The sequence below is a fragment of the Hyla sarda genome, unplaced genomic scaffold (assembly GCF_029499605.1).
Source record: "Hyla sarda isolate aHylSar1 unplaced genomic scaffold, aHylSar1.hap1 scaffold_1148, whole genome shotgun sequence".
NCBI lineage: Eukaryota > Metazoa > Chordata > Amphibia > Anura > Hylidae > Hyla > Hyla sarda.
In genome coordinates, this window is record NW_026607769.1 from 71,515 (window position 1) to 90,000 (window position 18,486).

At 44.6% G+C, this 18,486-nt stretch overlaps 1 protein-coding gene across 4 annotated transcripts in view; it reads right to left on the reverse strand.

Annotated features, from left to right (window-relative positions):
• Positions 1 to 1,966: 1,966 nt before the first annotated feature.
• The window catches only part of LOC130302055 (zinc finger protein 391-like), a 27,938-nt gene continuing 11,418 nt past the window's right edge, over positions 1,967 to 18,486 (reverse strand). For 3 of the 4 annotated variants that reach the window (XM_056551667.1, XM_056551666.1, XM_056551669.1), the window contains 2 exons: positions 4,413 to 4,521; positions 1,967 to 3,528 (listed from right to left, as the gene is read on the reverse strand). In XM_056551667.1, the coding sequence (XP_056407642.1) occupies positions 2,075 to 3,528; positions 4,413 to 4,521 (1,563 nt within the window). In that variant the 3' untranslated portion in view covers positions 1,967 to 2,074. Of the gene's footprint in view, positions 3,529 to 3,986; positions 3,999 to 4,412; positions 4,522 to 18,486 lie in introns of all 4 variants that reach the window. The other variant, XM_056551668.1, reaches the window with a different exon arrangement.

Genomic DNA, 18,486 nt, shown 5'->3' on the forward strand with positions numbered 1-18,486 from the left:
GCGTATTATTAGAGGGCGTACTCGTAGGGTGCGTATTATTAGAGGGCGTACTCGTACGGGGCGTATTATTAGAAGGCATATTGTTATGGGGGCGTATTATTAGAGGGCGTACTGTATTATTAGAGGGCGTACTTGTAGGGGGCGTATTATTAGAGGGCGTACTAGTAGGGGGCGTATTATTAGAGGGCGTACTCGTGCGGGGCGTATTATTAGAAGGCATATTGTTATGGGGGCGTATTATTAGAGGGCGTACTGTATTATAAGAGGGCGTACTTGTAGGGGGCGTATTATTAGAGGGCGTACTCGTACGGGGCGTATTATTAGAAGGCATATTGTTATGGGGGCGTATTATTAGAGGGCGTACTTGTAGGGGGCGTATTATTAGAGGGCGTACTTGTAGGGGGCCTATTATTAGAGGGCGTACTCGTACGGGGCATATTATTAGAAGGCATATTGTTATGGGGGCGTATTATTAGAGGGCGTACTTGTAGGGGGCGTATTATTAGAGGGCGTACTTGTAGGGGGCCTATTATTAGAGGGCGTACTCGTACGGGGCGTATTATTAGAAGGCATATTGTTATGGGGGCGTATTATTAGAGGGCGTACTTGTAGGGGGCGTATTATTAGAGGGCGTACTTGTAGGGGGCCTATTATTAGAGGGCGTACTCGTACGGGGCATATTATTAGAAGGCATATTGTTATGGGGGCGTATTATTAGAGGGCGTACTTGTAGGGGGCGTATTATTAGAGGGCGTACTTGTAGGGGGCCTATTATTAGAGGGCGTACTCGTACGGGGCGTATTATTAGAAGGCATATTGTTATGGGGGCGTATTATTAGAGGGCGTACTCGTAGGGGGCGTATTATTAGAGGGCGTACTAGTAGGGGGCGTATTATTAGAGGGCGTATTATTAGAGGGCGTACTTTTTCTCCTGTATTTATATTTTATCATTCTTAATTAACTCTTTATGTAAGTCCCATTATTTAGTTTAATCCTGTTCTATATATTTTATCTATACTGCGGTCCGGCCGCGCAGGGACATCTCTACCATGTGCGGCAGTGACTATGATCGACACGTTCGTACAGTCATATGACCTGCACCTTTGGTTGTTTGTAAGTCTACACAGCCTGAAGAAGAATTCTGTACGAATGCGAAACGCGTTGTCTAAGAAAACAGTCTTCTTACCTCCCTTCCATGATTATCTTCATTACGAGGAGGCGCCCTCATCGGTGCTTTCCTATACACAACCACGTATCTCATCCGTATATCTCACCCTGAATATTCTCTGCCCCTGCAGGACGTCAGCTGGACGTTCAGCCCGAGAGTCACATGATCAAGAGATGAAACAGAAGTCCCCTAGCACTTCAGACAAAAACACCTCGCCCCCCGCAAATAGGGGCGGAAGAGGGTTAATTTACCTTTACTATAGTGTTAGTTGAGATTATATATAGCTTTAGCCAACATTTACCCCATTCAGAACGTGAATATGGCTTCTCTTCTGTGTGAATTCTCTCATGTTTAGGAAGATGTGATTTGTGTATAAAACATTTCCCACATTCTGAACATGAATATTGCATCTCTCCTGTGGGAATTATCTCGTGTTTAAAGGGGTACTCCACTGCTCAGCGTTTGAAACAAACTGCTCGGCATGCTGGAGCCGGGAGCTTGTGACATCATAACCCCACTCCCTCATGACATCACGTCCCACCCCCTCAATGCAAGTCTATGGAAGGGGGGAGTGACAGCCATCACAACCCCTCCTATAGACTTGCATTGAGGGGGTGGGATGTGACATCATGAGGGGGTGGGACATGACGTGACATCATGAGGGGGAGGGGCTATGACGTCACGAGACGCCAACTCCGATGTTCGGAACAGTTTGTTCAAAACAGAGAGCAGCGGAGTACCCCTTTAAAAATGTCCCACATTCTGAACATGAATATGGCTTCGCGCCTGTGTGACTTTTCTCATATTTTTTATAAAATGTTTTAAATAAAACAAATACATCACAATAAAGAGTATATCACAATATTGTCACAATTAAGAGGACAAGGTTTACAGAAAACTTCAAGGTTAATCTGTCTGAGAACCGATCAGACTCACTGCTCCAGACTCTGCATCAGGTAATGACATGTGCTGACTACACTTGTGTTTAATAAGACTTGATTTTTGAGTATAACATTTTTCACATTGTGAACATGAATATGGCTTCTCTCCTGTGTGAATTCTTTCATGTTTAGCAAGATGCGATTTCTGTATAAAACGTTTCCCACATTCTGAACATGAATATTGCATCTCTCCTGTGTGAATTCTCTCGTGTTTGATAAGCTCTGATTTACTTGTAAAACATTTCCCACATTCTGAACATGTGTACGGCTTCTCCCCTGTGTGACGTCTCGCATGTGTAAGAAGATGTGATTTCTCTATAAAACATTTCCCACATTCTGAGCATGAATACTGCCTCTCTCCTGTGTGACTTCTCTCATGTTTTACAAGATTTGATTTCCTTGTAAAACATTTCAAACATTCTGAACATGAAAATGGCTTCTCTCCTGTGTGAATTCTCTGATGCATAACAAGCTGTGATTTACTTTTAAAACATTTCTCACATTCTGAACATGAATACGGCTTCTCTCCTGTGTGACTTCTCGCATGTATAATAAGATGTAATTGCGTTGTACAGCATTGTCCACATTCTGAACACACAAACGGCTTCTTTCTTGTGTGACACTTTCTGTGCCTAACAAGATCGGACTTTTTTGTAAACCATTTCCCACATTCATCACATTGAATCCTTTTTTGACCTGTCCTTGTGGTAACAATGTGCGGTCGGTGAGGAGAAGGTTCCCCATGATCAGGTGGATTATTATATGACAGATCTGGATGGACATTAGGGGTAAGGAGGTCTTCTCCTGAGGAGCGCTCCATGATCTCTCCATCTTCTCCTGAGGAGCGCTCCATGATCTCTCCATCTTCTCCTGAGGAGCGCTCCATGATCTCTCCATCTTCTCCTGAGGAGCGCTCCATGATCTCTCCATCTTGTCCTGAGGAGCGCTCCATGATCTCTCCATCTTGTCCTGAGGAGCGCTCCATGATCTCTCCATCTTGTCCTGAGGAGCGCTCCATGATCTCTCCATCTTGTCCTGAGGAGCGCTCCATGATCTCTCCATCTTGTCCTGAGGAGCGCTCCATGATCTCTCCATATTCTCCTGAGGAGCGCTCCATGATCTCTCCATCTTCTCCTGAGGAGCGCTCCATGATCTCTCCATCTTCTCCTGAGGAGCGCTCCATGATCTCTCCATCTTGTCCTGAGGAGCGCTCCATGATCTCTCCATATTCTCCTGAGGAGCGCTCCATGATCTCTCCATCTTCTCCTGAGGAGCGCTCCATGATCTCTCCATCTTCTCCTGAGGAGCGCTCCATGATCTCTCCATCTTCTCCTGAGGAGCGCTCCATGATCTCTCCATCATCTTCTTTATCACTCACAGATAACATGACGTTTCCCTCATGTTTCTTCCTTGGACGCTCTGTAAGGTTTAAGAATAATTTTGGAGACTTTTTATTCAAACCAGAATCAGGATCACTGGGGCCTGAAGGGTTAATGTAATGTAACTCTAATCCATTATTACATTCCTGGGGTAACACCTCCTGAAATTATTACATACCTGGGGTAACACCTCCTGAAATTATTACATACCTGGGGTAACACCTCCTGAAATTATTACATACCTGGGGTAACACCTCCTGGAAATATTACATACCTGGGGTAACACCTCCTGGAAATATTACATACCTGGGGTAACACCTCCTGGCATTATTACATACCTGAGGTAACACCTCCTGGCATTATTACATACCGGGGGTAACACCTCCTGGAAATATTACATACCTGGGGTAACACCTCCTGGCATTATTACATACCTGGGGTAACACCTCCTGGAAATATTACATACCTGGGGTAACACCTCCTGGAAATATTACATACCTGGGGTAATACCTCCTGGAAATATAACATACCTGGGGTAACAAAAAGAAGAAAGTCGATCCAGCAATTCCACTAAAACATGGATTTATTGGCTATTCAGCAGCATTAAATATCCTGCATGGATAGAATTCACCACACACCACCTGGCCAGTGATTCACAGCAAAATGGACGCGTTTTGAGCGCATGCGCGCTCTTGATCATCAGGTGTAACACCTCCTGGAATTATTACATACCTGGGACAACACCTCCTGGCATTATTACATCCCTGGGACAACACCTCCTGGCATTATTACATACCTGGGATAACACCTCCTGGCATTATTACATACCTGGGATAACACCTCCTGGCATTATTATATACCTGGGGTAACACCTCCTGGCATTATTACATACCTGGGATAACACCTCCTGGAATTATTACATACCTGGGATAACACCTCCTGGAATTTCCTCCTTCACTTCCCTCATACACGGGTGATGGCCCCTCATCCTCTCTTCTTCATCCTCCACTTTATTATTAGTCAGATCTCCCCCCTGATGTGACATATAGAACAATTCACTACAATACAGCAGACAGGAGGAGCAACAGAGACCCCCAAAATCTGACTGCGTCACCATTTTCCTCACTAAATATATTTCCAGCTGTTATTGACATATTTTCCCCAGATGTTGGTAACACCCCAAGTAATCCATACCCACATACATCATACATACCCCATCCATCCTACACATATATAATCCATACATACCCACATACATCATACATCCCCCATCCACCCTACACATATATAATCCATACATACCCACATACATCATACATACCCCATCCACCCTACACATATATAATCCATACATACCCACATACATCATACATACCCCATCCACCCTACACATATATAATCCATACATACCCACATACATCATACATACCCCATCCATCCTACACATATATAATCCATACATACCCACATACATCATACATACCCCATCCACCCTACACATACATCATACATACCCCATCCACCCTACACATATATAATCCATACATACCCACATACATCATACATACCCCATCCACCCTACACATATATAATCCATACATACCCACATACATCATACATCCCCCATCCACCCTACACATATATAATCCATACATACCCACATACATCACACATCCCCCATCCACCCTACACATATATAATCCATACATACCCACATACATCACACATCCCCCATCCACCCTACACATATATAATCCATACACACCCACATACATCATACATACCCCATCCACCCTACACATATATAATCCATACATACCCACATACATCATACATCCCCCATCCACCCTACACATATATAATCCATACACACCCACATACATCATACATACCCCATCCACCCTACACATATATAATCCATACACACCCACATACATCATACATCCCCCATCCATCCTACACATATATAATCCATACACACCCACATACATCATACATACCCCATCCACCCTACACATATATAATCCATACACACCCACATACATCATACATCCCCCATCCATCCTACACATATATAATCCATACACACCCACATACATCATACATCCCCCATCCATCCTACACATATATAATCCATACATACCCACATACATCATACATACCCCATCCACCCTACACATATATAATCCATACACACCCACATACATCATACATCCCCCATCCATCCTACACATATATAATCCATACACACCCACATACATCATACATACCCCATCCACCCTACACATATATAATCCATACACACCCACATACATACCCCATCCACCCTACACATATATAATCCATACATACCCACATACATCATACATACCCCATCCACCCTACACATATATAATCCATACATACCCACATACATCATACATACCCCATCCACCCTACACATATATAATCCATACATACCCACATACATCATACATACCCCATCCATCCTACACATATATAATCCATACACACCCACATACATCATACATACCCCATCCACCCTACACATATATAATCCATACATACCCACATACATCATACATACCCCATCCACCCTACACATATATAATCCATACATACCCACATACATCATACATACCCCATCCACCCTACACATATATAATCCATACACACCCACATACATCATACATCCCCCATCCACCCTACACATATATAATCCATACACACCCACATACATCATACATACCCCATCCACCCTACACATATATAATCCATACATACCCACATACATCATACATCCCCCATCCATCCTACACATATATAATCCATACACACCCACATACATCATACATCCCCCATCCATCCTACACATATATAATCCATACACACCCACATACATCATACATCCCCCATCCATCCTACACATATATAATCCATACACACCCACATACATCATACATACCCCATCCATCCAGCCTACACATATATAATCCATACATACCCACATACATCATACATACCCCATCCATCCAGCCTACACATATATAATCCATACACACCCACATACATCATACATACCCCATCCACCCTACACATATATAATCCATACATACCCACATACATCATACATACCCCATCCACCCTACACATATATAATCCATACATACCCACATACATCATACATACCCCATCCACCCTACACATATATAATCCATACATACCCACATACATCATACATACCCCATCCATCCTACACATATATAATCCATACACACCCACATACATCATACATACCCCATCCACCCTACACATATATAATCCATACATACCCACATACATCATACATACCCCATCCACCCTACACATATATAATCCATACATACCCACATACATCATACATACCCCATCCACCCTACACATATATAATCCATACACACCCACATACATCATACATCCCCCATCCACCCTACACATATATAATCCATACACACCCACATACATCATACATCCCCCATCCATCCTACACATATATAATCCATACACACCCACATACATCATACATACCCCATCCACCCTACACATATATAATCCATACACACCCACATACATCATACATACCCCATCCACCCTACACATATATAATCCATACATACCCACATACATCATACATACCCCATCCACCCTACACATATATAATCCATACATACCCACATACATCATACATCCCCCATCCATCCTACACATATATAATCCATACATACCCACATACATCATACATACCCCATCCACCCTACACATATATAATCCATACATACCCACATACATCATACATCCCCCATCCATCCTACACATATATAATCCATACATACCCACATACATCATACATACCCCATCCACCCTACACATATATAATCCATACATACCCACATACATCATACATACCCCATCCACCCTACACATATATAATCCATACATACCCACATACATCATACATACCCCATCCATCCTACACATATATAATCCATACATACCCACATACATCATACATACCCCATCCACCCTACACATATATAATCCATACACACCCACATACATCATACATACCCCATCCACCCACCCTACACATATATAATCCATACATACCCACATACATCATACATCCCCCATCCACCCTACACATATACAATCCATACACACCCACATACATCATACATCCCCCATCCACCCTACACATATATAATCCATACACACCCACATACATCATACATACCCCATCCACCCTACACATATATAATCCATACATACCCCATCCACCCTACACATATATAATCCATACATACCCACATACATCATACATACCCCATCCACCCTACACATATATAATCCATACACACCCACATACATCATACATACCCCATCCACCCTACACATATATAATCCATACACACCCACATACACCATACATACCCCATCCACCCTACACATATATAATCCATACATACCCACATACATCATACATACCCCATCCACCCTACACATATATAATCCATACATACCCACATACATCATACATACCCCATCCACCCTACACATACATCATACATGCCCCATCCATCCTACACATATATAATCCATACACACCCACATACATCATACATACCCCATCCACCCTACACATATATAATCCATACATACCCACATACATCATACATACCCCATCCACCCTACACATATATAATCCATACATACCCACATACATCATACATACCCCATCCACCCTACACATATATAATCCATACATACCCACATACATCATACATACCCCATCCATCCACCCTACACATATATAATCCATACACACCCACATACATCACACATACCCCATCCATCCTACACATATATAATCCATACATACCCACATACATCATACATACCCCATCCATCCTACACATATATAATCCATACACACCCACATACATCATACATACCCCATCCACCCTACACATATATAATCCATACACACCCACATACATCACACATACCCCATCCACCCTACACATATATAATCCATACATACCCACATACATCATACATCCCCCATCCATCCTACACATATATAATCCATACACACCCACATACATCATACATACCCCATCCACCCTACACATATATAATCCATACACACCCACATACATCATACATACCCCATCCACCCTACACATATATAATCCATACATACCCACATACATCATACATACCCCATCCACCCTACACATATATAATCCATACATACCCACATACATCATACATCCCCCATCCATCCTACACATATATAATCCATACATACCCACATACATCATACATACCCCATCCACCCTACACATATATAATCCATACATACCCACATACATCATACATCCCCCATCCATCCTACACATATATAATCCATACATACCCACATACATCATACATACCCCATCCACCCTACACATATATAATCCATACATACCCACATACATCATACATACCCCATCCACCCTACACATATATAATCCATACATACCCACATACATCATACATACCCCATCCATCCTACACATATATAATCCATACATACCCACATACATCATACATACCCCATCCACCCTACACATATATAATCCATACACACCCACATACATCATACATACCCCATCCACCCACCCTACACATATATAATCCATACATACCCACATACATCATACATCCCCCATCCACCCTACACATATATAATCCATACACACCCACATACATCATACATCCCCCATCCACCCTACACATATATAATCCATACACACCCACATACATCATACATACCCCATCCACCCTACACATATATAATCCATACATACCCCATCCACCCTACACATATATAATCCATACATACCCACATACATCATACATACCCCATCCACCCTACACATATATAATCCATACACACCCACATACATCATACATACCCCATCCACCCTACACATATATAATCCATACACACCCACATACACCATACATACCCCATCCACCCTACACATATATAATCCATACATACCCACATACATCATACATACCCCATCCACCCTACACATATATAATCCATACATACCCACATACATCATACATACCCCATCCACCCTACACATACATCATACATGCCCCATCCATCCTACACATATATAATCCATACACACCCACATACATCATACATACCCCATCCACCCTACACATATATAATCCATACATACCCACATACATCATACATACCCCATCCACCCTACACATATATAATCCATACATACCCACATACATCATACATACCCCATCCACCCTACACATATATAATCCATACATACCCACATACATCATACATACCCCATCCACCCTACACATATATAATCCATACATACCCCATCCACCCTACACATATATAATCCATACATACCCACATACATCATACATACCCCATCCACCCTACACATATATAAATCCATACATACCCACATACATCATACATACCCCATCCACCCTACACATATATAATCCATACATACCCACATACATCATACATACCCCATCCACCCTACACATATATAATCCATACATACCCACATACATCATACATACCCCATCCATCCACCCTACACATATATAATCCATACATACCCACATACATCACACATACCCCATCCACCCTACACATATATAATCCATACATACCCACATACATCATACATACCCCATCCACCCTACACATATATAATCCATACATACCCACATACATCACACATACCCCATCCATCCACCCTACACATATATAATCCATACATACCCACATACATCACACATCCCCCATCCACCCTACACATATATAATCCATACATACCCACATACATCACACATCCCCCATCCACCCTACACATATATAATCCATACATACCCACATACATCACACATCCCCCATCCACCCTACACATATATAATCCATACATACCCACATACATCACACATACCCCATCCACCCTACACATATATAATCCATACATACCCACATACATCACACATACCCCATCCACCCTACACATATATAATCCATACATACCCACATACATCATACATACCCCATCCACCCTACACATATATAATCCATACATACCCACATACATCACACATACCCCATCCACCCTACACATATATAATCCATACATACCCACATACATCACACATACCCCATCCATCCACCCTACACATATATAATCCATACATACCCACATACATCACACATCCCCCATCCACCCTACACATATATAATCCATACATACCCACATACATCACACATCCCCCATCCACCCTACACATATATAATCCATACATACCCACATACATCACACATCCCCCATCCACCCTACACATATATAATCCATACATACCCACATACATCACACATCCCCCATCCACCCTACACATATATAATCCATACATACCCACATACATCACACATCCCCCATCCACCCTACACATATATAATCCATACATACCCACATACATCATACATACCCCATCCACCCTACACATATATAATCCATACATACCCACATACATCATACATACCCCATCCACCCTACACATATATAATCCATACATACCCACATACATCATACATACCCCATCCACCCTACACATATTATCCATACATACCCACATACATCATACATACCCCATCCACCCTACACATATTATCCATACATACCCACATACATCATACATACCCCATCCACCCTACACATATTATCCATACATACCCACATACATCATACATACCCCATCCACCCTACACATATTATCCATACACACCCACATACATCATACATACCCCATCCACCCTATACATATATAATCCATACACACCCACATACATCATACATACCCCATCCATCCACCCTACATATATAATCCATACATACCCACATACATCATACATACCCCATCCACCCTACACATATATAATCCATACATACCCACATACATCATACATACCCCATCCATCCACCCTACACATATATAATCCATACATACCCACACATACATCATACATACCCCATCCATCCACCCTACACATATATAATCCATACATACCCACATACATCATACATACCCCATCCATCCACCCTACACATATATAATCCATACATACCCACATACATCATACATAATCCATCCACCCTACACATATATAATCCATACATACCCACATACATCATACATACCCCATCCACCCTACACATATATAATCCATACATACCCACATACATCATACATACCCCATCCACCCTACACATATATAATCCATACATACCCACATACACCATACATACCCCATCCACCCTACACATATGTAATCCATACATACCCACATACATCATACATACCCCATCCACCCTACACATATATAATCCATACATACCCACATACATCATACATACCCCATCCACCCTACACATATATAATCCATACATACCCACATACATCATACATACCCCATCCATCCACCCTACACATATGTAATCCATACACACCCACATACATCATACATACCCCATCCATCCAGCCTACACATACATAATCCATACACACCCACATACACCATACATACCCCATCCATCCATCCACATACATAATCCATCCATACTTATATACATAATCTATAGATACAAAGACACCAAAACCAATAAGATCAGAAATGATGTGTAATAAGGTCACATGTCCTGCATTGTTATGGAGGGAGCCTGCCCATTCTTCACAACAAACAGTCTTCACATCCTGAAGGTTCTGCTGATCTCTTCTATGGATCATGATCTTCACATCCTGAAGGTTCTGTGGGCTTCTTCTATGGATCACGATCTTCACATCCTGAAGGTTCTGCTGATCTCTTCTATGGATCATGATCTTCACATCCTGAAATTTCTGCGGGCCTCTTCTATGAACAATGATCTTCACATCCTGAAGATTCTGCTGATCTCTTCTATGGATCATGATCTTCACATCCTGAAGGTTCTGCGGGCCTCTTCTATGGATCATGATCTTCACATCCTGAAGGTTCTGTGGGCCTCTTCTATGAATCATGATCTTCACATCCTGGAGGTTCTGCGGCCCTCATCTATGAATCATGATCTTCACATCCTGAAGGTTCTGTGGTCTCTTCTATGGATCATGATCTTCACATCCTGAAGGTTCTGTGGCCTCATCTATGAATCATGATCTTCACATCCTGAAGGTTCTGTGGGCCTCTTCTATGGATCATGATCTTCACATCCTGAAGGTTCTGCTGGTCTCTTCTATGGATCATGATCTTCACATCCTGAAGGTTCTGTGGCCTCTTCTATGGATCATGATCTTCACATCCTGAAGGTTCTGCGGCCCTCTTCTATGGATCATGATCTTCACATCCTGAAGGTTCTACTGGTCTCTTCTATGAATCATGATCTTCACATCCTGAAGGTTCTGTGGGCCTCTTCTATGAATCATGATCTTCACATCCTGAAGGTTCTACTGGTCTCTTCTATGAATCATGATCTTCACATCCTGAAGGTTCTGCTGGTCTCTTCTATGAATCATGATCTTCACATCCTGAAGGTTCTGCTGGTCTCTTCTATGAATCATGATCTTCACATCCTGAAGGTTCTTTGGGCCTCTTCTATGAATCATGATCTTCACATCCTGGAGGTTTTGCGGCCCTCATCTATGAATCATGATCTTCACATCCTGAAGGTTCTGCGGGCCTCTTCTATGAATCATGATCTTCACATCCTGAAGGTTCTGTGGGCCTCTTCTATGGATCATGATCTTCACATCCTGAAGGTTCTGCTGGTCTCTTCTATTGATCATGATCTTCACATCCTGAAGGTTCTGTGGTCTCTTCTATGGATCATGATCTTCACATCCTGAAGGTTCTGCTGGTCTCTTCTATTGATCATGATCTTCACATCCTGAAGGTTCTGTGGTCTCTTCTATGGATCATGATCTTCACATCCTGAAGGTTCTGTGGGCCTCTTCTATGGATCATGATCTTCACATCCTGAAGGTTCTGCTGGCCTCTTCTATGGATCATGATCTTCACATCCTGAAGGTTCTGTGGTCTCTTCTATGGATCATGATCTTCACATCCTGAAGGTTCTGCTGGCCTCTTCTATGGATCATGATCTTCAGTTCTCTCCATATTTTCTCAACAGGATATAAGTCATGTGATTGACCTGGCCATTCCAGCAGCTTTATCTTCTTTCTGTGAAAACATTGGTGAGTCTCCCTGGCTGTGTGTTGGGATCATTGTCATCCTGAAATGTCGTCTCCCCCCCCCCCCCTTATTTCATCTTCATCATCCAGCAGATTTTTGTCACATTGGGGGAGATTTATCAAAGGATTTAGACTGGTTTTTCTGGTCTAAATTGGTGGCACAGAAAGTCGCAGTCTAAATATGTGCGACTTTTCTGCGACTTTTGCTCTAGAGGATTTTTAGAACATGATGCATGCAAGTCTATTTTAGACGGAAATGTATTGAAAAATGCATTGGTGCTGAATTTATCAAAAGCGACTTTTCAGCGACAAGTCACATAGGCTGAAAGTACGCCGAAATGTCAGACCATGTTGGAGCAGGTTTAAATGTAGACTAAAGCATAGATCATGCAGTCTGTGCACAGAATTTATCAAGAGCAGTGCGCCATTTGATAAATTAGGTGCACAATAGACCAGACTAACCCTCTGTAGTTTGGTCTATATTGATGCGGGACATAGACAACTTTGATAAATATCCCCCATTGTCTCTGTAAATTTGCCCATTCATCCTTCCTTCTATTATGTGAAGTTTCCCAGAACCATTTTCTGAAGAGCTGACACCCCCCCCCCCCCCCCCATGATGTTCCCCCTTCCAGACTTCACCGTTGGTGTTTATAGGATGATGTGCGGGGTGATTTCTCCCCCAAACATGGTGTGTATTATGGCACCAAGCAGTCCCTTCTGTCATCTGTCTGCACTATATCCTCCAGGATATCACCAGCTTTTCCAAATGTTGTGAAGTAAAATTTGCACGATCTTCACAATGGAGTCCTACAGGCCATGGCGGTGTGTGGTGAGTGTGCATACAGGCCATGGCAGTGTGTGGTGAGTGTGCATACAGGCCATGGCAGTGTGTGGCGAGTGTGCATACAGGCCATGGCAGTGTGTGGCGAGTGTGCATACAGGCCATGGCAGTGTGTGGCGAGTGTGCATACAGGCCATGGCGGTGTGTGGTGAGTGTGCATACAGGCCATGGCGGTGTGTGGTGAGTGTGCATACAGGCCATGGCGGTGTGTGGTTAGTGTGCATACAGGCCATGGCAGTGTATAGTGAGTGTGCATACAGGCCATGGCGGTGTGTGGTGAGTGTGCATACAGGCCATGGCAGTGTATAGTGAGTGTGCATACAGGCCATGGCGGTGTGTGGTGAGTGTGCATACAGGCCATGGCAGTGTATAGTGAGTGTGCATACAGGTCGTGGCAGTGTGTGGTGAGTGTGCATACAGGTCGTGGCAGTGTGTGGTGAGTGTGCATACAGGTCGTGGCAGTGTGTGGTGAGTGTGCATACAGGTCGTGGCAGTGTGTGGTGAGTGTGCATACAGGCCATGGCAGTGTGTGGTGAGTGTGCATACAGGCCATGGCAGTGTGTGGTGAGTGTGCATACAGGCCATGGTGGTGTGTGGTGAGTGTGCATACAGGCCATGGCGGTGTGTGGTGAGTGTGCATACAGGCCATGGCGGTGTGTGGTGAGTGTGCATACAGGTCGTGGCAGTGTGTGGTGAGTGTGCATACAGGTCGTGGCAGTGTGTGGTGAGTGTGCATACAGGTCGTGGCAGTGTGTGGTGAGTGTGCATACAGGCCATGGCGGTGTGTGGTGAGTGTGCATACAGGTCGTGGCAGTGTGTGGTGAGTGTGCATACAGGCCGTGGCAGTGTATAGTGAGTGTGCATACAGGCCGTGGCAGTGTATAGTGAGTGTGCATACAGGCCGTGGCAGTGTATAGTGAGTGTGCATACAGGCCATGGCAGTGTATAGTGAGTGTGCATACAGGCCATGGCGGTGTGTAGTGAGTGTGCATACAGGCCATGGCAGTGTGTGGTGAGTGTGCATACAGGCCATGGCAGTGTGTGGTGAGTGTGCATACAAGCCATGGCAGTGTGTGGAGAGTGTGCATACAGGTCGTGGCAGTGTATAGTGAGTGTGCATACAGGCCATGGCAGTGTATAGTGAGTGTGCATACAGGCCATGGCGGTGTGTAGTGAGTGTGCATACAGGCCATGGCAGTGTGTGGTGAGTGTGCATACAGGCCATGGCAGTGTGTGGTGAGTGTCCATACAAGCCATGGCAGTGTGTGGTGAGTGTGCATACAGGCCATGGCGGTGTGTGGTGAGTGTGCATACAGGCCATGGCGGTGTGTGGTGAGTGTGCATACAGGCCATGGCAGTGTGTGGTGAGTGTGCATACAGGTCGTGGCAGTGTGTGGTGAGTGTGCATACAGGTCGTGGCAGTGTATAGTGAGTGTGCATACAGGCCATGGCAGTGTGTGGTGAGTGTGCATACAGGCCATGGCGGTGTGTGGTGAGTGTGCATACAGGCCATGGCAGTGTGTGGTGAGTGTGCATACAGGCCATGGCAGTGTGTGGTGAGTGTGCATACAGGCCATGGCAGTGTATAGTGAGTGTGCATACAGGCCATGGCAGTGTGTGGTGAGTGTGCATACAGGCCATGGCAGTGTGTGGTGAGTGTGCATACAGGTCGTGGCAGTGTGTGGTGAGTGTGCATACAGGTCGTGGCAGTGTGTGGTGAGTGTGCATACAGGCCGTGGCAGTGTGTGGTGAGTGTGCATACAGGCCGTGGCAGTGTGTGGCGAGTGTGCATACAGGTCGTGGCAGTGTGTGGCGAGTGTGCATACAGGTCGTGGCAGTGTGTGGTTAGTGTGCATACAGGCCGTGGCAGTGTATAGTGAGTGTGCATACAGGCCATGGCAGTGTGTGGTGAGTGTGCATACAGGCCATGGCGGTGTGTGGTGAGTGTGCATACAGGCCATGGCAGTGTGTGGTGAGTGTGCATACAGGCCATGGCAGTGTGTGGTGAGTGTGCATACAGGTCGTGGCGGTGTGTGGTGAGTGTGCATACAGGTCGTGGCGGTGTGTGGTGAGTGTGCATACAGGCCGTGGCGGTGTGTGGTGAGTGTGCATACAGGCCATGGCAGTGTGTGGTGAGTGTGCATACAGGTCGTGGCAGTGTGTGGTGAGTGTGCATACAGGCCATGGCGGTGTGTGGTGAGTGTGCATACAGGCCATGGCAGTGTGTGGTGAGTGTGCATACAGGCCATGGCAGTGTGTGGTGAGTGTGCATACAGGCCATGGCAGTGTGTGGTGAGTGTGCATACAGGCCATGGCGGTGTGTGGTGAGTGTGCATACAGGTCGTGGCGGTGTGTGGTGAGTGTGCATACAGGCCGTGGCGGTGTGTGGTGAGTGTGCATACAGGCCATGGCGGTGTGTGGTGAGTGTGCATACAGGCCATGGCAGTGTGTGGTGAGTGTGCATACAGGCCATGGCAGTGTGTGGTGAGTGTGCATACAGGTCGTGGCGGTGTGTGGTGAGTGTGCATACAGGTCGTGGCGGTGTGTGGTGAGTGTGCATACAGGCCGTGGCGGTGTGTGGTGAGTGTGCATACAGGCCATGGCAGTGTGTGGTGAGTGTGCATACAGGTCGTGGCAGTGTGTGGTGAGTGTGCATACAGGCCATGGCGGTGTGTGGTGAGTGTGCATACAGGCCATGGCAGTGTGTGGTGAGTGTGCATACAGGCCATGGCAGTGTGTGGTGAGTGTGCATACAGGCCATGGCGGTGTGTGGTGAGTGTGCATACAGGTCGTGGCGGTGTGTGGTGAGTGTGCATACAGGCCATGGCGGTGTGTGGTGAGTGTGCATACAGGCCATGGCGGTGTGTGGTGAGTGTGCATACAGGCCATGGCAGTGTGTGGTGAGTGTGCATACAGGTCATGTCTCGTGTGACTTTTCTCCACCATGAGATGTGTCTTGTGTGACTTTTCTCCACCATGAGATGTGTCTTGTGTGACTTTTCTCCCCCATGAGATGTGTCTTGTGTGACTTTTCTCCTCCATGAGATGTGTCTCGTGTGACTTTTCTCCACCATGAGATGTGTCTTGTGTGACTTTTCTCCCCCATGAGATGTGTCTTGTGTGACTTTTCTCCTCCATGAGATGTGTCTTGTGTGACTTTTCCCCACCATGAGATGTGTCTTGTGTGACTTTTCTCCACCATGAGATGTGTCTTGTGTGACTTTTCTCCTCCATGAGATGTGTCTTGTGTGACTTTTCTCCTCCATGAGATGTGTCTTGTGTGACTTTTCTCCTCCATGAGATGTGTCTTGTGTGACTTTTCCCTCCACCATGAGATGTGTCTCGTGTGACTTTTCTCCTCCATGAGATGTGTCTTGTGTGACTTTTCTCCACCATGAGATGTGTCTCGTGTGACTTTTCTCCTCCATGAGATGTGTCTTGTGTGACTTTTCTCCACCATGAGATGTGTCTCGTGTGACTTTTCTCCTCCATGAGATGTGTCTCGTGTGACTTTTCCCCACCATGAGATGTGTCTTGTGTGACTTTTCTCCACCATGAGATGTGTCTTGTGTGACTTTTCTCCTCCATGAGATGTGTCTTGTGTGACTTTTCTCCTCCATGAGATGTGTCTCGTGTGACTTTTCTCCTCCATGAGATGTGTCTCGTGTGACTTTTCTCCTCCATGAGATGTGTCTTGTGTGACTTTTCCCCACCATGAGATGTGTCTTGTGTGACTTTTCTCCTCCATGAGATGTGTCTTGTGTGACTTTTCCCTCCACCATGAGATGTGTCTCGTGTGACTTTTCTCCTCCATGAGATGTGTCTTGT